General features: G+C 41.8%; 1 protein-coding gene across 1 annotated transcript in view; it reads right to left on the bottom strand.

The window, feature by feature from the left end:
* Positions 1 to 10370, bottom strand: part of NUDT14 (nudix hydrolase 14) — a 59104-nt gene extending 48734 nt beyond the window's left edge. The window contains exon 1 of the mRNA XM_086463380.1: positions 10290 to 10370. Within this exon, the coding sequence (XP_086319506.1) occupies positions 10290 to 10370 (81 nt within the window). The remainder of the gene's footprint in view (positions 1 to 10289) is intronic.
* Between the last annotated feature and the right edge of the window lie 12188 nt (positions 10371 to 22558).

Raw genomic sequence — 22558 nt, 5'->3', positions numbered from 1 at the left:
CAATCTTTGTTGTTCACTAATTTTGAGGAACTTCTGGAACTCCAGAGCTCTACAGACTCTTCAATTGCTGCATTTAAGTAATGCCACCACAGTCAAAATACCACACATGGCATTTCTGCAACATGAACAGCTACCTCCATGAAGCAGGGCTACGGGACATACCTGTTCATCCCAGATTCTAGTTATAATCCCTTGTTATTTTAAAAAACAGAGCTACAGTTGCAGCACATGTGGCTTGGAGCAAACAGGGACTAAAGGAGGCCAGATACATGTCTCCTCATCTTGAGGATAGGGGCAGCACAGACAAGAGATCTGAGGTCAGGAAGACAGATGGTGGGCATTCCCATTACAGCTAAGTCACCTCTTGTCCTTACACCATGGGGCTTTATGTTTTCCAGTTGGTGACTCTCACAGTTTGTGTTTCTACTTTATTTGAGCAAGCTGAAATTTGTAAAACAAACGGGGACAATACATTGTGGCATAAACTACTAGATGTCTGAGAACAAATCTTACTGGTACTTTCTCACAGCAACGTCAACAATTATACTTTCTGCATCTCCTCCTTCTGCTAAAGTAGTACACTATTAAAACGTTAATCTGAGATTTGTTTTAATGAGATTTTCTTTAAAAATTAAAAACAAAAACCCAACACAGGAGAAATTCTAAGTCAGTGAACTGATAGACGGTCCTATCAGTAAACACACAAAACTTTTCTGTTGGCTTTCTGAGATAATTCTATCATAAATATTGGAAAAGGATCCATCAAGAACATAGACTAAAGAAGTTTGTGAAGTACAGAAACAATATCCTAAGGATCAGGAACAGTTATGTATAATTTTCTACAAGCATACAATTACGTTGCAGAACTGAAGAAATGCAAGGTTGGAAGGACCTCACAAGATCACTCAGTACCACCCTCTTTTAACGGCGTCAGATCAAACATATGTTATGTGAGTGCCATATAATACATGCCAGATACAGAATATGCATCTGAGCATTACCCACTCAGAGCCTCCACTCAGGCTGTTCCGTCATTCAAACTATTCTACCATTTGTGCAATCTTAGCTTTAACATAAATACCTGCAATACTATGTATGTAATAGCACTGTAAGATTGTTAGGCTAGAAGTACATGACCTAGAGTTTGTCATGAATGCTACTGTGGAGTAACCATTTAATTAAAATGACCATTAGCATTACTTCTTTCCGTATTCGTTTTCAAGTATTGATGCTTACTTCTCCAGAAGGGTAAACTTTTCTTTTCCCATATTTTCTATTTTCAGAGAAAGACCATCTCTCACCTTTAGGAGTTTAGCCTCATTTCCCTATAATGTATTCATCACCGCTCAGCACATCTGTCCCAGCAAATCCCATTTCCTGTTCTATTCATGAGGCTCAGCAACCTGGAGCTTTAGTGATTGCCGCCACACTTTTCCCATGGCCTTCTCACCTCTCACCCCCCCCACGCACCCCGCTCCCATTGTTTATCATCTGTTCTCCCCTGCTGCAAACTGCTGTCAGATGTTCACTTATCCCTAATCTTACTCACTGCCTTTGATATTCTTTCTAATCCAACAACCTGTCAACTGGAGCAGCAGCCCATGTCCAGACCAGCTGCTCTGTCACAGGCCGTAAGATTCCCTCTCAGCTCCAAGAGGTATTTAAAGGATTTTGACACAGCAACCGCAATGTGAAACAAATAATTAATGCTGTTTTGATCAGTGATCAGGGCTTTAGTGTGACATGAGCTGACCACTAAGAAAAACTGAGCTTTACTTTGTTTAAACTTCAGTAAACTTTAGTGTTACTGTATTAACAAGATTTTGATCAATGTCTGAAGGACAGTACCAAAAAGCTAATTTCTTTAACTTGTTTTAGTAAAAAATTAGGAAGAATAATTAATCTGAATGCAAGTCAGAGAGGCAGTTAACTTTATATGCCTGCTGTGTAAAACACGTTTATTTATGCAACATCAACTTGCGAAAAGTTTCAAAGCATGGGAGCTGACATTTATGAGTTACAGCTGAAAATACAAAATTTATTTTAAATATGGTAGCAATTGAGGTAAAATTGTTACTTAAAACACACTGGTATTTTCAGGAATATAATAAAGCATAGTTTCAGCCCATACAGACCATCAAAACCAGGTATTTTAAAGAATATTCCTATTTACAGAAAATATCTTATTTCCATAATATTCAGATTTGCTACAAACACGTAAAATGTTACAGTGTTCACCTGCTTTAAAACATACCAAATAGACTTAATCTCATAGCTGAAGTCACAATTCAGATGACAGATTTTTTTTGTACTGAGAAAAAGAAGTTTCTGCTATTTAAGCAAACCTAGGCATTTTGATCCAAACTGAAAAACAAATAAATCACTTAGTTGTTGAAGGACATGAACACTATTTTATTTCTCTAACTGCAATTACTACAAAATAGACCGTACCAACCAAGTCAAAAAAGTCTGCTTTATACCCTACAGTAGTTGTATTTCACACATAGGAAAAAAAAAAAAATAATTAGTGATGGATTTTATAACATGGTTCATTCACTTAGAACTAAACCACTTTTATTCTTAGGGCTTGTCTGTACCAGGACATCAAGAAAACGAATCTGAAATAAGTACCTTGATGAACTTGAATTCTGCTAGTTAAACTCCATTAAACCCCTGTGTGGACACAGTCATTCAGTGTAGTTTACTGCTCCCTTAGGGCATGCACTGGAAAGTTAACTTGGATTAAGGTAGGGTATGAATTCAAAGTGTAATCTACTTTGAAAATGGTTTAACATAAACAGAACCAGGCTCTTTGTTGTAGAATGAGACATGGAGTTAATCAGGAAAGTCCTGTGTAGACAAGCCCTTGCAGATGAGGCTACTGGAGTGGTATTGTCAAAGCCAATGGTTTCCAACCTCTTCATCTGCAGATCTGGAACCATCTTCCAGTGAAGCTGCAGACCTTGATAGCACATTAAAATCTGCTGATAATCGTTCTGCTTTTCTTAGTTAACTCACATGGATGACCTACAAGTAGTCCAATGGCCCTCAATGAGCTACCTGTCAGAACCGGAAAAATACTGGTTTAAGCTAACTACAACTTACGTATCTCCTTCTGATATTCAGCCTTAACTTCATAGCTACTGTGCAGTAACCCAAGTAGTTTAGCTACTGATGACATTAAATGAGATTTTAGTCTTCATTAATGTAATTAAACACATTTCAGCCCTGTGCAAGGATGCTACCGAAGATGCTCAACACAGCCTTATTCTTTCCAGTAAGTGACATTTGCTGTCATAAGTTTGTTAAATCATAATATGACTGATGTAAACATAGGAAGTTTTGCCACTGCCAACTAACTTTCCATGTATTTACCTCAAAGAACTCTCCATTCACCTGTCAAAGCATGCTGCATAAAGAAATTAAGACTAATACAACGTAATATTCACTGAAATAAACCCAAGTACTAGTGTTCTTTTTAACTACTACTCTTACTAACTCATTTCCCCCTTTAGTAATTCATAAATGTCTCATACAAAAATAACTTGTACAAATTTCCAGATCTGAATTCAAGATGTATGGCAGAGACAGAAGCAGATAGGCCTAGATTCCTTAATTTCTTTTCTTAAACCTGTGCTCTAATTGCAAAGAACATTCCCTCAAAGGAAATTATGTTCCCTCAGTATTTAGCTCCCTAATTCTGTCATTGCAAAAACTTCACGTTTCTTTTCTTTCTCCCATACAAAAGAATTATACTGCACTTCAACCATAATTCCTGGTTAACAAAGCAGCAGCCAGATCAGTCAGATCAAAAATCTGTCTCATCCAGGATCCTACCTCTGACAGAAGCCAAGGTGCCTAAGGAAGAATATATTGCTAAAATACTCTCAGCTTCCTGCAATTTCCAGCTCAGGGACTTCCTGAGCTAGAAGCGGTATGTTTGCATTTAAGATTAATACTATATACTGATGTAACAGACTTGACAAGCTAAAGAAAATAAGACAAATTCCGCAGCAAAAACGGCATCTCCTTTTATTGCACTACTGCTTTGAAAAAATGAACTGCAAGTAAATGTCTTTTTCGGTAGCATATTTCCTACTACTGGAGCCTTTTGAAGATTCAACAGAAGACTTACTTGTTTGAACAGGTAACTTAAAAATCTGTTTACTCCCTCAAGAGCACCATTTTTAACTGTCAAAATACAAAAGAATGTTTTATGTTTATAAAAAAGCAGACGGAAGTTCCAGAGAGTATTTCAGGCAGCTGGGCACATTCATGTTGCTATCACCATATAAAAAAAACAATTCTGAACGTAAAATCAGATTGTTAATGTTACTGTAACACTGCATTGCTTTGCTTTTTTCATCTTCAAAATTTTCATAGCATTAATGATACAGGCTTCACTTCTTTCTGCATGTATACATACTTTATTCTTCACGACACCTCCAAGACAGTTAAATTGTAAGGCACAGAAACAGAGTGGTTGCTCATGATCACAAAAGAAGGCAATAGCAAATCTAGGATTAGAAATAAATTCCTTCTTCACTGGTGAAGCACTACTCCTGAAGTACATTTTCTACCCATTATAAAGTTCATCATGTGTTAAAATCTATGATAGTCTTGAAAATTGCTTTAGAATGACTGTAAAACTCAAAGAGATTATAATGGAATTCCCTTAATGCTGAATGAAAACATCATACATTAAAATGAAATTGAAGGGAGCATTTTTCATGTTTAACTTGAAAATGAAAGATTCCAAACATCAAATCAATAGAGGAAATGTGATGCTCAGACACTGGACTGCTCTGAAGTGCAGAAGGAATGTGAAGCTCACAAAAGACCAAAGAGTTCCAATTTACCACTACTGACCGTACAGTTCAGTCGGCATGCATGGAGTTTTTGAGGTTTATCCCACATCATTGAAACAGATGCCCATTCATCATTCCACAGATCTGAAATACAAACTCACTTACATATATACTGGGAAAATTACTGACGGTTGTTACTAGTCTAGTAGCAAACTTCTAAAAGTTCCTGGGCAGAATGCACATATATGTTTATACAATGCGAGGAAACAGTGGCAAGAGATCCCTTGCCAGAATAACCTTCAAAAACAAAGCTATAGGAGTCTGGGCTAGACAAAAGCTTTGATATGTGAGCTCTGGGCAAAAGTTTCTCTAACAGCTCAAGATATTATTCCCCCAGCTAGATGCTTGCCCCCAGCTGATGCTCTGCCTCCCCTTGAAGGACACTGTCCTCAGCACAAAGGTCACCAAAAAGAATATGCAAAGGCAATTCCCTTAGTTCTATGCAAAGCTCAGTAATTTAGCTTAAAGGGCTCATGGAGGTGGGTTTGAACTGGAACAGCAGAGTAAGCGCTGGAGCAAAACTACTTTCCTTTCTCCTGATTCTCAGAGGGTAAGAAGTGCTAGCACGGGGACAAATAATTGCATGCAGTAACTTCTTAAATTACAAGATTCACCAGAGCTCTGTCTGTCAAAGCCCTGTCTTAGGGTCCAAATGCAACATGCAGAACCACTGAAACCCCTGCTCAGGTGCTGATTAAGAAAACTATATTGAATCCAAATTCCCATTTGGATATTTAATGCTGTCCAAAATCCTAACAACTCTGCTCAACTATTACTACTCAGAGTCTACTTCATGACTTAGTCTGTGCAGAAGAATTCTTAAACTTGGTATTTTTTTTTGTCTGTCTAATATGTAGGCCAGTGCCTGGCTAACACACACAAAAGAGACCTGAAGATTTACACACAAATGTGTTTCCCAGCAGTGAGCACACTCTCCTGTGATGTGGGAAGCAATATTAATTGAAGCAAGATCTTGCAGCCTGACTCCACCACATCCCAGGGAAATGCCCTAGCCCTTGGGCATTCAGTTAATCTCTCATTAGCCATCCCTCTGGTCTCTTGAATAAATTATTTATGAAAAGCAGAAAAACTTCAATAGGAAAAAGTGAAAAGAGATTTACCATGGAGTTCCTGGTAAAGAAGCCAATTCTTCAGGAGGTGATATATGTTTTAAAAAAAAAAAAAAAAAAAAGAAGCCACTTCAGACAACAAATCAATTTGCACTTTGGAGGCAAGTACACATTAAAACTAGCCAGATGCTACCCTATATGAGAGATAAATTAATTCTCTCCTTTCACTACCAAGCAGAACAAAAATATGTAAACAGGGTTCCTACTGACACAACGAAGAGGATATTCATCAGGCTATGGGAGGTACCTTGTCCATCTCTCACCCTCAGGCTACCCCACTTAGAATAACATGGCTTACTTGACTGAGGGCCCCATCTTGAGGAAAGGCTTGACAGCTGTAAATCCAAAAGTGAGGTCCATTTGAGGAGCTGTCAGTTTTAAATTGTACCTTACCCCTCCCTGCTGGCCCTAACCATATCTGCCTACAGTTTGCTGAATCCCGTGACTCCTTTACTGGACTTTCATTTCTACCTTTGCACTATACAAGGACAGAATAAATAATTTTAAAAAGTGGTTGGTACAGTGATCTGTCCAGAGAGCCAGGCTACTCCCCATAGCTTGGATGCCTAAAACCAAGCTGCATGCTGCCTCAACCCACATGGTTCAAAACCTAGAATTCTCTTTCAGAAGGGTGTACACCTACTTTTACTCTCTATAGGAAACATTCAGAGCTCATCACTTGCATTTAAAATATGAGTAGGCAGAGGAAGAGGAAGGTGAAAGACCTCACATGAAAGGATCTCATGACCTTCTATTGGAAGAGTAGATCCACTGTGGGCATAAGCTGCTTTAACTTCAGAACTCCTATGACTTACGACAATCCTCACTACAGCCAAATAGCCACACAGGTACTTTTTTCACTTGGCCTTCCAAAAAGTATCTCTATATGTAACCAAATATAACAGCTCCAATACAAAGGATGACTCAACAACCCCCTGTCTGAACATCCAGATACCCAAGGAAAATACTCCATGGGCCAAATCACTAATCCAATCATTGGGCCTACAGTTTTAAATGTGTTAAGTGCCTCTGATGAACAGGTAGGAAACCATCTGAGTCTTTGTCTCCTCCCTTGATCAGATGTGACCACAATCTTCTTCACATGTGTAATCTGTGTGGGCTTACAACAGTATTTACTCAGCATTTGTTTAGATTTCACCCCTGGAATGGACGGATCCCTTTTTGACGTCTTTCAGATTTCTGTCAGTCTGTAAACCTGCTAGCATAACAGTGGTTTACAACTCAGCAGGGTCTGGGTTGGATGGATAAAATCAGACTAGCAGAGTAAACTGTGATACACATCACCTATATCTAAATTTATGTTTAACTGATGAAGACTTCACTGTTTTAGCTATAGCGATAGGATCAAAATTACCTCCACAGAAGTAGCATAATTCTTAGATTAAATGTCTTAGAATCAATGCTGTAATGTATGTGTTCATGATGAACTGTCTAGGAATCAACGCTGCAACGTTAGGTGTTCACAAATGCTTAGAAATAATCTTAAAATCACACTGTATGTCAAAATTCTTTCAATTTCCTGTTTGTACAGAAAAGCAGTAGTTGTAAAAAACGCAACCAGTAAAAGAGAAAACTCGCATTCTATATACGTCCTTGGACAGAGGAGTTATGTTGAAATATCAATGCCTATTTTAGGAACGTATCTGGTTGAAAATAGATTTCAAAATCTCAGTCTTCAAGGCCCAAATTATCCTTCATCAATATTACACAAGCACAAAAATATGCATCAATGAATCTTCTTCATACTGCAGTGAATTACAGGGGACATGCTACAGCTTCACAAAAAGGGCCTGCAACACTGCCCCAAGCCTTCCAATTACAGCATGATGCCACATATTGCATAAAGTAAGTATCCAAACTAGTCTCAGTTTTCACAGTACAACAAATGCCATTATTTAAATTTCCCTCATTTAGAGTATTGTCATTCAGAAAGACTTTTTTACTAGATTTGTGTTAATTTCAGCAAGCAGGTGCAGGGAATTGGTGGAAAGGGGAAACTAATTTTCCTTTAAGATACAGCACAAATTAGGAATTAAGAAGAAGAAAAGTTTCTTATCTTTTTCCAGCTAGTGAATAATAAAAAAAATGGACAAGGGGAAGACTTACTCAGAGTAAAACCATTAAGATTGAGGGCTAGATTTTGGAAATGATTTTCAGTTTTAGATGAGTTGTGGAATTTCCAAAAATTCTTAAGCAGATCAGATACCTAACTCCCTTAGATTTCAGACACTTAACTGTTTAGGTATTTAATGAGGTTTTCAGCAGGCCTAAACACCTTTGAAATAATTAGTCAAATGACTAAAAATATTTAGTATTTCCTCTGGTTAGTAAGTCAGTTTTTAAATGCAAAATGTGTTTTCAACAAACGTAGGGCCTGTCTCTCTGGTCAGGTGCGGACAGTTGTGCACTCGAGCTTATGCTCTCTGTCGGCTGGACCCAAGCCACCTTCTGTACAGATCCATATAAACTACATTTTCACGTTCATTTTAAGTCACCGCTGAGGCCAAGAGAAACAATCTCTGCCCTCAAACAGCCCCCAAACACTCATCCCTAACCACTGCATTGCCACCTCCCCTCTCCCAGCATGAGTCAGAGACCCTGTTTAGGTTAAAACTAACTTCTTTTTTTTTGGCCAGATTAGGTTTGACATGGATTAGATCCCTGATCCAGCTACCATGTTGCTGCACAAACATTTGTGCAAAGAGAGGAAGTAGAAAGATGTGCAGAAAGAGCAAGTCTACTTCTTTTGGTGGCAAGGCTGGTCTCTTCTCAAATCATAGCACGTGATGGAACACATGCTTATTTCTTCTTCACCATACTCATCCCATTTAAGGCACTCGTATTCAATTAAATGTAATTTTGTAATACTGTTTTGTACATTTTCATTAAATCCCATTTTCCATGCAAATAGAGCATGACTCAGAAATGAAAATGAAATTAAGAAGTAAGACTTGTCATTTATAAACTAAGGCAGCAAAAATTCAGAACATGAAAGAATGTTCTTCAGCTTTTCTTCTGATACCTAAAAGAAATAATTAATTCAGTGCCAAGCTTTCAGCCGTTCACAAATCAAACCATTTCATTATCCCTCCCAATGAGAAGAGAGCCTTCTTTAGGAAGAACAGGTACAAAATGTATTAAAAAAGGGTTAAAAAAATCAGTTGATCTGCTTTGATCCAAGCTACTTGAACCCTTGCTTTTTTTTCCTTTTCTGTATCTTCTCTCTACTGCTGGACTTAAACACACCTCCTCCATATACACTCTGCCTTTTCAGCTGATGTGCTTAGAAGCAAGGCAAAGAAGGAGTCAGAGAAGATGTGGTGTGCAGCACACATTTCCAGGGCTGTCCAAATCCTTCCGCATTTCCGCATCCACCGCTCCACCAGGGTAAAAGCTGACCCTGGACGGGGCAATTCTGCATCGGTTTTGTGCACAGCCTCGCTCGCAGAGAACGTTGAAGGCACATGCAGCACTTTACGCTGTGAGAAGCGACTTTTCCTTTCACGCCCTACATTCCTGCCGCTGTTGGAGGTACCAGTTCCCAGTGATACTGGGAAAGGTGACTCACGTTGATATAAACACGATAAGGAAAGGGATTTCCTTCCCCGCTTCCCAGTGCCGGCGCTGAGGCTGGCCTGGCACAGCAGCGGTGTCACTTCTTGGTGTCAGTAACAACCTGCCACGCCGAGGGCTGGCCAGCAACGGGCTCGATCTGCAATCTACCAGCACCAAAGCAAGGCCCAAATCAAGAGATGCCCCGCTCAAAGGTGAACCGATACACCAGAAGGGGGTTGAGGAGGCAGAGGTAGCGGGCACCGGGGGGCACGTCGGACCCATGGAGGAGCTGGAGGCACGCCCCAAGGCAGTGCCCTCCGCAGGCACCGGTCTTGCCGGCTCCCTCCGCTGTCCACTGCAGCCCCACCTTCCCCGTCAGCCAGGAAAGGCTGCAGCGGGCGGGCAGGGGGCAGAGCAGCCGCCTGAGGGGCGGTTCCGGGCGGGAGGGCGCCATCAGGCTGAAGCGCACGCTCCTCCGGCGACACCGCCACTGTCCCAAAATGGCGGAGGCGGGGGGTGACAGTACAGCAGAGGGACCAGCGGGCCGGCCGGCTCTTCTCTTTCGGCCTCCCGCCCCTCCGCGCCGCGATGAAGCGGGGGAAGCCCCACTGCTCGGCCGCGGCGGTGGGAAGGGGCGGGGGGACGGGGCGGAACGGCCTGGCCGTGAGGGAAGGGCTGGGCGGGCGCCGAGGGGCGAGCCGCCGGCACCACTCACCTGCCGGTAACAGAGGCGGAAAGGCCGCAGGTAGAGGGAGGAGGTGCAGGGCTCGAGCGCCAGCTCCTCGATGGCCTCCATCCTTGCCGGGGGCAGCGGCCGCCAGGAGGAGGAGGAGGAGGAGGAGGAGGAGGAAGGGGAGAGGCGTGCGCAGCCGCTGGCAGCCGGGCCGAGGGCGGCGGGCAGGGCCGAGCCGAGCCGAGCCGAGCCGGGGAGGGCGCAGCGCGGCCCCGGTAATCGCAGGGTGGGACGAACGGGTGCAGCGCAGGGCCAGGCCCCCGGCGCGGTGCGGAGCCCGGCCGCTCACTGCCTTGTCCGCCGCCCCGGGAAGCGCTGAGAGGACGAGGCTGCGGCACCCTCCTGCCCTCTTCCCTAAGAGAAGAGCCGAAATGCTGCGTTTCGCCCCCAAAACGGGGACGGGGCAGCAGCACGCGGGGGTCCTGTCGTCTGTACTCCGCAAAAACACCTGTTTGTGACGCTGTTTGCTCAAAAGGTTGGCGGATGTTCTCCGCGGGTCAGTTATTTCCACACGTCACACCAAAATGCATGGGGTACTCCTGCACTAAACAGAAACCAGGCCCCCTCCTCTGAAGACTCGATGTAACCTAAGTGCTGAATTTTGCTACAGGTCGTCGCAATACCAGCCGTATCTCGGGTTTTGCAGGATGAGGACCTCGCTGTTAGAAGCACAGTCTTTTACATCTGCCTGTGTGGTGGTTTTGTGTCAAAATGGGAGTTGCACGAGGGGTATGGAAAATGCGGGTACAAAGGCAGATTCATTGGTAACCTGCAATGCGTCCTTCGGTGCTTTGCAAACTTTCCTTCTCAGGGTCAGCTTCTGGTCGTGGGCCACGCACCCAGCCCATGGCAGAAGAATAAATGTAGCTTCATTAGACTCATCTGGCTGTTTTCAGCAACAAAGTTACAAAGTAATTACCCTCTCCCCTTTTGCTTTTTTTTAAAAAAACAAAAACAAAAACAAAAACAAATCACTGTAGTTTTAATGATTTCCTGATTTTCACAGGAATTTTATCATCATTATGCAATATTAGGTTAGATTTCCCTTGGCATTTTAATATTCCTAATAATGATTTTCCAGATTAATGAGCAGGAGAGCTTACAATTTGTCGTGGTCATTATCTCTCTGATTTGTGTTCACTTTCCATGCAGATGTTCCGTGTTCAGCTATTTCAGTTGCTATATAAATAAAATTACTTTGTCAGTATATCAGCCACACTGAGAATAATCTGAAATTTCTTGCATCTGTTTCTTTTTTTCTCTTTCAATTATTTCTACTGCATCACTAAGACAGTTTATTATCTTCTCATGCGGTAGTAAGAACCTTAGCAACATGGCTAGAAAGAACAGATCCAGTGATTACTAAGAAGTAAATGACGCAGCACTTACATTGCAGAACACTTAACCATCAGTTCTGATAACACAAGTGACAAAAAAAGATGTTTGGTGGGACTGAAAAGTGTGGGTTTTAAAAGTGTATTTGCAAAGCTATCATAGCAAATAGGCAAATAAATGTATTTTATTAGCTGACTTTGAAGATATTTGTGCAACTCTATTTGTGTCATTGGATATGTCTCTGTATTTCTGTTTTTTTTTTAGAATGATCTTGAGGTCATTCAGCGCTCCTGGGAACTTAAGCTATATTTTTCTGTTCAATTATTTCAGTCTTCCAAGTCCAATTTAAGTATAAACATAGTTTCCATGCACAGCAAGTTTACAGTATCTCCATTTGCTTATGTTAAAAGTTACCGGGTACCCAGGTCGGTTCAGCCAGTTAAATTGCCCTCTTCAATAAACATTCTGACACCACTTTAAGGATTTGAGTGTGTGTGTGTGTGTGTTTTAGAGAATGTGTCATAGCGTGTGATGGATTGCTTATTCCATTCTTGGTCTTAGGTGAGAAGCTTTTGGGGTTGTGATGTGTCACAGACCTGATCTTGCTAATGTACCTGGAACAGCTGGGCGCAGTGTTGCAGTAAAACACATTTCAGGGTTCTCTAGCATTACAATTGGAATTGAAACTTGTAACTTCTTTGTCGATAAATGTTCTTTGTGAATATGCTAGCGGAACTAAGGATTTAACGGGCTGAGATGGAGGAGCTGCCTTAGTGTTACCTTTTTACAGGTGAAATCTGAGTGAGAAAGTAAATAGGAAAAGTATATCCTGATTAGTGGGGCTAGTGTTGAGCAGCTGGACTTGAGTTTCATTACAATTCTTCATTAAGGCCTAGGTACCCTGTACAGAAGTGGCTTTGCCTTTCCTAGTACAGGAACACTCCCAGGAAGGAAATGCCCCTCAGCTCCCGCTTGTTCCCATGGACAGTAACAAAGGGGAACAACTTACTTTTGGATGGGTGAGATGCACTCCCACTTTCCTGTTCCCTTGCACTGTTTCTGCAGCTTGCCTGTGCTGACTGGCACAGTGACCCTGACCTGGCTCTAAATGCACTGGCTTCACAGCAAGAAGTACGAGAGGATACAATGCAGAGATGCTACTCAGCAGCTCGGCTCGGGGGTCGGGAGGGCTCTGTTCACACATACAGTCCCACCAGGGCAGAGGTGTCCACCATGCACTCGCCACTTCTGCTGGAGTTAACTTCATTCCAAAGGACATTGAGAGACCAGGCGTGTCTGCTCAGACAGAGCGCTGCCCCGAATGGATTTATAAACTCAGACAATGATCAGCTAGCAGATCTCTGAACTACTCTGTTGTGTGTTTCTTGACATCCCTGTGTCTCTGCTCCTTTTTAAAAGCAGAAGTACTAGCAGTAGTGTTGCTCCAGAAACTTGTGAAAATAGACATTCATAATTCTAAAGTGTTCAAGTACTGCATTCATGTCTGCTAGCTTCAGTGAGATGGTTCCGATACTTAATGTTTAAGCCTATGTTTAACTGCTTGCAAAATCGTTTGGTTTCAATTAGCACTACTCCGTAAAGTATCATTTACATTTCTATGATACTGTCCCTAGATCATTAGTTCCCAGGCTTCATGCGTCCTGGATTACCGTCTGCCATCACAGTTTCTTTGCAGAGCGCTATCCACGTTTACGATTACACTCCTAATTGAAATAGCTGCCAGCGATGTGCTTCAGTAACCAACTGCCTTGTGCCATCACATCTTCCTTGTTAAGTGTTATTGTTAATTTGACTTCCCAAAAAGCAGGAAGGTGTCAGAATGACAGATGGCCTTTCACGACATTAAATACATTCCTTTATCTTCCTCAGAAGTGGCTTCTGGATTACATGTTGTTTTCTTGCCTTTTAAAATAACAGATAAAGGTTGTGAATGTTGTCATGAGTGGTTTCCTCATGGGTTCTTTACTCTTCTGGAGCTGCTGGTCTCCCGTTGTAAAATACTAGAATCTGATTGTTTTGCCTGCACAGGCTGTAATGCGTCTGAGAATGGTTTGTGTAACAGTGTGATAAACAGACTAATAAAGAAAAGCAAAAAACATGAGTAAAAGTTCGTTTGTTTCCTGGAAAGAAAGATCAGTGGAGTAGGTCAACAGGCAGAAGGGAAAAAAGAGAAATGTCCTGTTTGGAGCTGAAGAGTCTTAAAGGAAGATGCACTGGGATTTCTTGTAAAAAATGAAATGTTAACATTAGGGTTAAAGAGGAATTCTTTCCGCAGGGTAAGGTGCTTTGTTTAACAGAGTTCTCTTTCCTTCAAAGCAGTGTTTGCTCTCTCTTACTTTGTGAGTAACTTTTATTACCAGCAAAATATCCAAACTTTTTTTTTTTGTTGTTCTTTTAAAAAAATCCCCTTGAGCTCAAAGTTTCTGCCAACACGGTCCTTCCCTTCCCCTTAAACACAGGCAGACACACAGTCCTTGGGCATGTACTCTGCAGAGGGTCAGGTTGCATCCTCATTAGCAGTTTGTTTTATTGCTGTTTGCTTTGGGACACAACGGGGAATGTTTCCCGTGCAAGCCTGGTGCTAGTGCCTTTCTCCTGCCTGTGGTGGCTCCGGGAGCCAAGCACACCCTCTCGCCTCCACCAGCGTGCACAGGTATGGGTGCGCAGCGTGTCAGGACAGTCTTTGCCACCTGCCCCAGCCCATCTGTTCAGGCAGCAGCCCCGCTGTTTACCGTGGGTGGGCACCCAGGAGTGTCCCTTGCTGTACTTCCCTCTTCCTGCTGGAGCTTAGCAAAGCTCCTGAGCCACTGGGTTCATTCATGCACAGTTAGGCAGCACATTTTCCATAGTGATTTTTGTGTGTGTGTATGGTTCTGCATGTGCTTTTAAGTTGAGTCAATCCCTACCAGGCTCGCTTTGCTCTTTGACGTGCCATTGCTCATGAACAAAAATCACCAAGTCCTGAGCCTCTCTTATCTCCAGAGGGCTCCTTAATATCTTGCAGAGTATCACTACTTTCTTATATTTCTTTTGATATTTGTGAGTACTGTAGTTACTAAGATATTGCGATTACGAAAGCCTCAGCAGCTAGAGGCATGTTGACTTGCAATTCTCAGCTTTCATTTTTAAAAAATGATTTCTAACCCTCGTGGTTGCAGAAAAAAAGCCAAGAAATGTAAACTATGGCAAACCTACGGTTTGTGATCTGTTAAGCCCAGGTCCTGTGCCAAAGCAATGCCACATATGTAGTAGAAAGGCTTTGATGTTCGGGTGACAGATAACCTGAATCCCCAGCTCTGAGCAGAAGAAAGCCAGCAGAGGCTGCTGAAGCCAACGGGTGCTGGCTGAGCCAGGGTCCAGCTGCATGCCTGGTTCGGCCCCATCGAGCAGCAGACAGCTGGGATGCCTGCAAAGCCATTGGCTTCTGCCTGGAAACTACTCCCAGAAACTCCTTCTCCTCCTCCTCCTCAGCTCCCTGGGCCACATGCATTTTTTGTTAAGGTCACATAGGGGTATCAGGAAGGCCGAACACCTTTGCTGTAAAGGCTTAGAGAGATAGATGGATGAAAATGTCCAAAACTCAGTGTATTTTGTAATCTCATGTTAGGAATCCTTATGGTTGGCAGCGTGAAAGCTTGTCCTCTTCATGTGGGCCATCCTTCCATTTCCACAGAGATGTTAGTTTTGAGTGCCTTTCTGGGGATCAGATGCAGGTTCTCTCCGTAGTGAAGTGGCTGTTGTGAAGTTTGCCTTCTAAAGTTTACCCCTTAGGCTTCTGTAGAAAAGCAAGCCTGAAGCTGCCAATATCTAGCTTTTAATTATTATTCAGTTCTGGGGCATAACCACTCTGGTTACATTCATGAAAGTCAGGAATTTTGCTTGTGCAATTCTTCTGGCATTGTAAAAAGAGCCCTAGAGAAATTTGTTTTTATTTTATTAGTAACATTTCTGAGACATGACTTTTTTTTTTTTTTTTAATGATTTATTTTTCTATTACAAAATATAAAATTAGAGGTCTGCACAGCAGTACCTTACATTATGTTCCAACAATTTTATTCACCATCAGTTGGTTCAGAGCTGCTTTAATCACTTGAAAAGCCTTAGTCTGAAGAACTCAGAGTAATTATTCATGTACAGGTTTGCAGAATTTCGCTCACAAGGACTGACAGCATGAGCAAGATGGGAATGGTGTGTGGTATTGCTGATGTGAACCATGCTGAGTTAGAGGAGTATTTCAGTTTGTTTCCCTTAGATTTTTCATTAGCTCCTCCTTGTTTTCAGAAAACTGAAGTGTATCTCTTTTAATGAGAAAAGACCATCTTGGTCTTGTTTTTGCAAAGTCAAGTACTGTCTCCTGGCTGTAGTGGAAAACTCAGCTGCCTCTTGTAGAATAGTCTGATTTCCCAGAAAAGCTGAAATTCATCCATCTGCCTTATGGAATGAAGGGCTGATACAAAGCTCTTTTTTCAGTGCATATCATTGTTAAAATCTTTGTACTAAATATGGTAAGAAAAAAAAAATGGAAATATATTCAGTATAAATATAGATATGGATATCAGGACATGTAAAATTGATCTCTAAAAATAGTGGAGCAAAAAAGCTCTTTGACATAAATGTGTGACTAATATGTCAACTAGACAGTTCATAAGATATTCATAATATAGTACGACGAGTTGCAATGTGGTTAAAAGTAGAGAAGGGGAGGTGAGAACATGGGAAGTAAATTCTAATTTCTACCTTTTCAGCTGGGGGAAGAACAAACACATAGTCTGTGAAAAAAGAAAAAAACAATATGCATGCAAAATTCAGATACTTTTAAATTATTTTAATTATTGTCCAACAAATGTTGCCTACAGCTAACAGAGTGAAAATGATTAGAGGGAAGGCTTTGATTTTTCAATGAGCTCCTCTCTAATGAGGGAAGAAAGAAAATGATAACACCTGGTTGGTTGTATTACAGTACCGTGTACAGCTACATGGGTCTCATTATGCTAGAAACTGTTCAAATAGAGCTAGAAATATGGTGTCTTTCCACAAAGAGCTGCAAACTAATTCATACAAAGGAACAAACAAGACTAATGTACAGCAATAAGGAACAACTGAAGGAGAGTAAAGGGAAAAGAAGAATCTGCTTTTGTTTGCCCCATATGTATGCAACAGAGCTGGAAGGAGGAAAGTATTTTGATTTCTCGGGGAACCTTGGTGTTCCAATAGTTTGAAATTGTCTGTAAAAAGGACTGGAGCCTGAGTTGTTGGATACTTGAATGTTGGCCATGGCTCTAGCCATGACCCTGGTATCTCTGGGCTCTCCAATCACCGTGACACTCTGCTATGCCTGGTAGCCTGCCCTGGACTGCAGGCATTGTAAGCCCAAGGGTCCTTAATCTTTAGGCAGTTTGCCTAGCAAGATTTGTTGAAGCTGTGGGAGCTGGAAGCCCTGGTCCTCAGGAGACTACCAGCTGGGTTGCTCAGAAGCCAGGGCTGGCATAGCTCCAGTGGAAGCTTGCCTGTTTTCCAAAGGAATTTAATTGAATACTTGTATGTACGAAATATTTCTGTTTGGTAAATTGAGACATTCCAGAGAAAGAAGTAGTCAGAGGGTATTTTTTCAGCCAGATGTAGGAAGCAGGTACCTGACTTTTATTTTGACATATTTAAATAAAAATACATGCATATATGATTTCTGAGATAGAAAGGTAAGGAGACACAACTAGCCATTTTCCTGCCTCTTCTCTGTTAGGTGTTCTATATTAATTTCATATTTATTTGTATTGCAGCAGTGCTTAGTAATCCAGACTTTTGTGGTGCTCATCAGTATCAAAACATAGAACAAAACAGCCTAAGTGCTTTTATGAGATTCTTGTGGTATAGAAGTGGGTTGGAGGAGAGCTCTGAGGAAGGACAGGGTAAGCTCTCCACACTTAGTTCAAGAGGGTGTAAGTTCTCATCAAAGAGCATGTGTGACAGAAGAACAGCATGGAGAATGGAGCCTGGGAGCGCTATGGCAGTGCGGGACGTGGGCTGGAGATGGGGACAGCAGGATTTCAGTATAGGAGAGCTGAAGTCAGGAAGGAGAAATACAGGGGTCGGACTGATTGAGTTGAGGCAATAACCTGCAAGCAGTTGAGCTGATCTGTTGTTGCGAGCTCGCTGGAAAATTAGAGTTTGGGTCTTTAAGAGATTGGGTCTCCATAAGAATTGGGGTTCTGAGAAATAAAATCCTAGACATCTTATATTGGACTCTCAAAACGGTTGGCATTGACATTTCCTAACTTTTGAGTGCTTGACTTAAACCTTGACAATTATTTTTTTTTAATAAATGTTCTGCATATTTAGACATTTTCAATTCTTTGGTTATAGTTCAGAAAAAAAAAAACACAAACAAAACCCCACAAAAATCAACCCTTCCCCGCCCTTTCCTATTTATGAGCCATCTTGCAGATTATTACTTTGCCTGTGCTCTTGGAGGCTGCAGAGAAGGTTTCCAGACCATTTCAACTGGGGATTTGGGCATTAGTGTGCTCACAGTAAAACTGAGCCCAGGAATATCCAACCCTAATCTCCTGGACCAGCCTATTTTTGCTTTACTTTTGCAACGCTCCCTCTCTTAATGCCTCTTCCTTGCCTGCAGCCAGTTCATTAGAAAGCCTGCAGAATAGAAGAGGTGGATGTATTTAATGTTGATAAGCGTCAAGACCAAAGGAAAGACACCTTACAGACTAGCTACCTGCTTGTGCGTAAGGATGTTGCACCTCAGCTGAACAAGACAGGCAAGGCAGGGAGCATTAGGGTCTGAAGTTGATTTGTGCCGTGCAAGGGATGTCATTGCTTTTAAATTGATAGGGAGCGCTTCACTGTGTTGCTTTTTGGCTGAGACTGGGTGTGAGATTCTTGGAACTAAGCAGACTGTATGAAGAAAATACCCTCCTTCATCGAGATCAGAAATTATATATTGTTTTAACCATAGTGTTCTACAAAAACTAGTACAGTTTTCTACTGGGTATTTTAAAGGTATACCATCCATGTATGCTAATATCTATGAATGAGAGATTGTCATGACTTAGAGCCAATCTTTGGCAGAAACAATGGAACACACTCACAAACAGGTGGTTCTCATCACTGGGTGCATAATGCTGTACGTCTGCATTTTAGCCTTTTGCCTAACGCCCTGATCCTGTAGAGAATGCAGTTCTCTCTGGACATAGATGTAGATGCGTTTGCTGGAGAAGGTAACTCAGTACCTCCTCCACTGAGGCATCCTGCTTGGTACCTGTACAAATATCTCTAGGCAATCAGGTAAACCGATAGCACATAATCTGTCATTGCTAAGGCCTGCATTGCTGTTTTGTGTACATAAGAAAGGAAAATATGTTTAGAGTGAATGTGGATGTTCTGTTCTTCATTCATGTGTGACCAAACTCTACTCTCTTTCAGTCTGCCATAAATCCAAAATAACCAACTGAGGTCAGTGCAGTTCCTGGGGATTTGTGCTACTGTAAATGAGAACAGGACGGAGAATTTTTTTCTCCCTCTCTCTTGTAATAGTGAGAAGAAAAGCTGGAATGTCTGCTGGCTATACTTCTTTGCTTTGCTCATGTTGCCATAAAATGGACATAATTTCAAACTTCTTTATTTTTTTTATATTTAGAATGTAACAGAAGGAGAGCCTTGATGGTTTCTTATTTTACAGGAATATAAACATTAAAAGTCATTTTTCTTTTACACATAAGTTAGGAAGCATAATTTACTTGAAAGGACCCTATTATATACTCAGTACTGTATTTGTTTATCTAATTGAATAGAAAAGCATTTACTGCAGTTTCAAAGTTAAGCCAATAAACATTTGTCTTTGTATTGCGGCAGCAATGTTTGACAATTGGATTGGGCAACACCCATTTTAACTTGGGTTTATTTTATAGTATTGACGAAGCAAAACTCTAAGTACATTTTCAGACTCATGCTTGCATTGTTGTCACAAGTTGGATATTTGGCAATGGATGCTGAAAGCCTTTCTTACAAGTTGCCTGTGTTAAATCGTCATTGTTTCCAACACCACCGAGTCACCTCACAGCTTTACATTTTGCTTCACGTATACACTCTGTGTGCAACAAGGCATAGAGAATTCAGCAGTAGGATTTTAAACGGACCTACATGTATAATTCACGTTAAAATCAAGAGGAAAAAGCGGAAAACAAACCAAACCTTTTTCTCTTGTGTGCCCTGCTCACACCAGCATATCTGTCCATGCTCTCTGCCTGCTTCAAATCCAGGAACCCCATGTCTGTAGGAGTGCTTAAAAAGCCTTGATTTTCACTGTCAGTTAGATGATGCTCTCGGCATTCTTAGACATAAAAATATTTAAGATTGCTGTATTTATTATTTTTTTTCTCTATAAATGGCATTCTGGATTGTGCTGCCTGTATCAAATAGCTCCTGGAACATCCCTCCTAATCAGTTCCTTTTGGGAGCAGGATCATCGCTTGTTCTGAAGCTGCGCCAGTGCCTGCAGTGCATGAGGACTACAGATGAGATCTTTGTTACGGAAGCATGAGCTCAATTCACCATTCTGGGCCATGCAGTAAGTGCATTCCTGACTGAATGTTACATCGTTTTTATTTTCCTGGGACAGCATTGCACTTTATCTCCTCACTGAAAGAGCTATGTTCATTAGATACAGGAAGTCCCGCTAAACATCCGTAACGTTACATTAACAGCTGCTGGTCAATCCTTGAATGCCCAATGATCAGGGGAGAGTTTGCAAGAGATTTGGTGCTTCTTTGCTACGATTGTTTTCTTCGGCATGCTTCAGAATTTAAACGTCTGAAAAAAAAAAAAAGGGCAGTTAATCCTTACGGTTGTGAGTAAAACTTTTAAAACATGCAGCAGATGGAAATCAATGCAGTAGTGTCTGCAAGCAGAAGGATTTTCTGAGAAGCATCTGAAGGCTGATACTATTTGGATTAAAGGAAAAGGAGCTGCGAAGCAGTCGTGCAATTTAGATATCATCAATACGGTACAGGGAATCTACAAGTCTGCAGTGAGCCGTGTCTGGTTTTACATTGTTGATAGGTTCGTTTTTGCTAGTGGCTCAAGAGAAACCAAATTTTCTCTCCTGTTGATTTGTGCTCCCGCTGTTTTGTGTAGACAACTTCCATTACTTCCTTTGGCAGCGCACACAGATAGCTGACTCGGTAATGGAGCTGACCGGAAAAAAAGATTTGCAATCTATAGAAAACAGAGGTATATTTCTGCACTTGTTTTCTGCACTTCCCAAGCAGGAACAACAGACTGCTAAATGAAAACTGTTTTAAAAGCTCCGGGTGGAAGAAAAACATTTTCTTACAACCAGAAAAAGAAGAGAAAAGAACATGACTAATGAATGATGAGATGTTTGATTTGAACTGTTGTCCAGTTCCAATCCAGTTTATGGGACAGACTCTCTGCTGACATAGTGTTTCTGGTTTTGGTAGAGAAAAATTAATCCTACATCCTCGTGGATGTCACTTCTGAAATGGTATTAAAAAAAAAAAATCTCAAGGTGGTTTACAGTGCTTGGGAGGAAAAGTACATATTAAATTACATCTTGTACCTTTGACTCCAGATGGATTCCCAGTGTCAGCAGTGAAAAGGGGATGTGGTTTCAGGGAGCTGGATATTCCATGGAACACAGAGGTGACGTGGGCCAAAAGCACATGAAAGCACCTTCACTCCTAGTCCTTCCAGCACAGGAAAATGCCTGTGATCATAACAACCTGCTCCAGAGTGAGAGCTCTGCCAAATGAATAGTGCAGAGCTGGTAGCAACTGATGGCTGAAACAGGTGGGCAGCTGATACCAGTGTGGACAGTGCCCATGGAGGGGAACTGCCCTAAGAGACAGAAAAGATAAAATAGAGGGATAATCAAAGAAATACCCATCTGATGGGTGTAGATGTTTGCATGCAGCACCCTGCAACATGCCTAGGTGCCTGCCAGCTCTGGGTTGTTGATGCTTTTAATAATGCGCATGCAAGACCATACATGGTACCATTTGCTTTTAATAGTAGTAATTAGTGGGCCAGTAGAATAAACAAGGATTTTATGAAAATGAGGACTGATCCATTCATGGATGGCTCTGGGACAAAGACTGAATCCCATGCTTGTCACCAGTCAATGCCTGCCTCAAGGTGTACAGTGTCCAGTACATGTTTTGCCAGATGTTACTGCAAGATCCTTACAACAGACCATTTATTTTTGTACATTAGCTACATTGCACAGGTAGCCTGGGCCTCAAAAGCAGCTCCATGCTGTCAGTAATACCTGCTATATTCTGTAGTGCATGCAGGCAGAAGAGCAGGTCCCAGCTTCTGCTCAGAAAAATAAATTCAGTATCTTTGTGTGCCTTGTTTTTGCCTAACTCACCCTTGCAGGGAGATGCTGCATGGCATTGCAATAGCAAGAATTAGCAGTAGGCAGCTACAGTGAGGCAAGTTTAAATGAGAAATAAGACATGTTTCCAACAGTGGGGGTCATTCATCACTGGGGCACGAGTTCCAAGGGAAACTGTCTCGTGGTTCATAGTCAATACAAGCTTTTTTGGTAGTTTATAGACAAGTTAACAGATTCCACCAAATTTCAGTTGCTACGGGCCGTGTGATGCAAAGCAAGTAAGGGTTTATGTGGGGAGGAGTGCATGGCAGGAAGCCCATTAGTTCCAGTCCTCCACTACCTCCTGTCTCCTCCTCCCTGGTGTCCCTCCTGTGTTCCCAGCAGAGAGGAGGACCCGCTGCCGTGCTGGCATCTTTTCTGCCTGCAGCTCAGTGACAACAGGGCTGCTCCCTTTGTATGCAAGATGGTGTAGGGGAAAGAGGACTTAATGTTTCATGTTTCTGCCGCTTACCTTCCTCTTACCCTTTCC

Source organism: Leptosomus discolor, chromosome 3 (assembly GCF_034619465.1).
Source record: "Leptosomus discolor isolate bLepDis1 chromosome 3, bLepDis1.hap2, whole genome shotgun sequence".
In the NCBI taxonomy this organism is placed as follows: Eukaryota; Metazoa; Chordata; class Aves; order Leptosomiformes; family Leptosomidae; genus Leptosomus; species Leptosomus discolor.
This window is presented reverse-complemented; position numbering and strand designations above follow the sequence as displayed.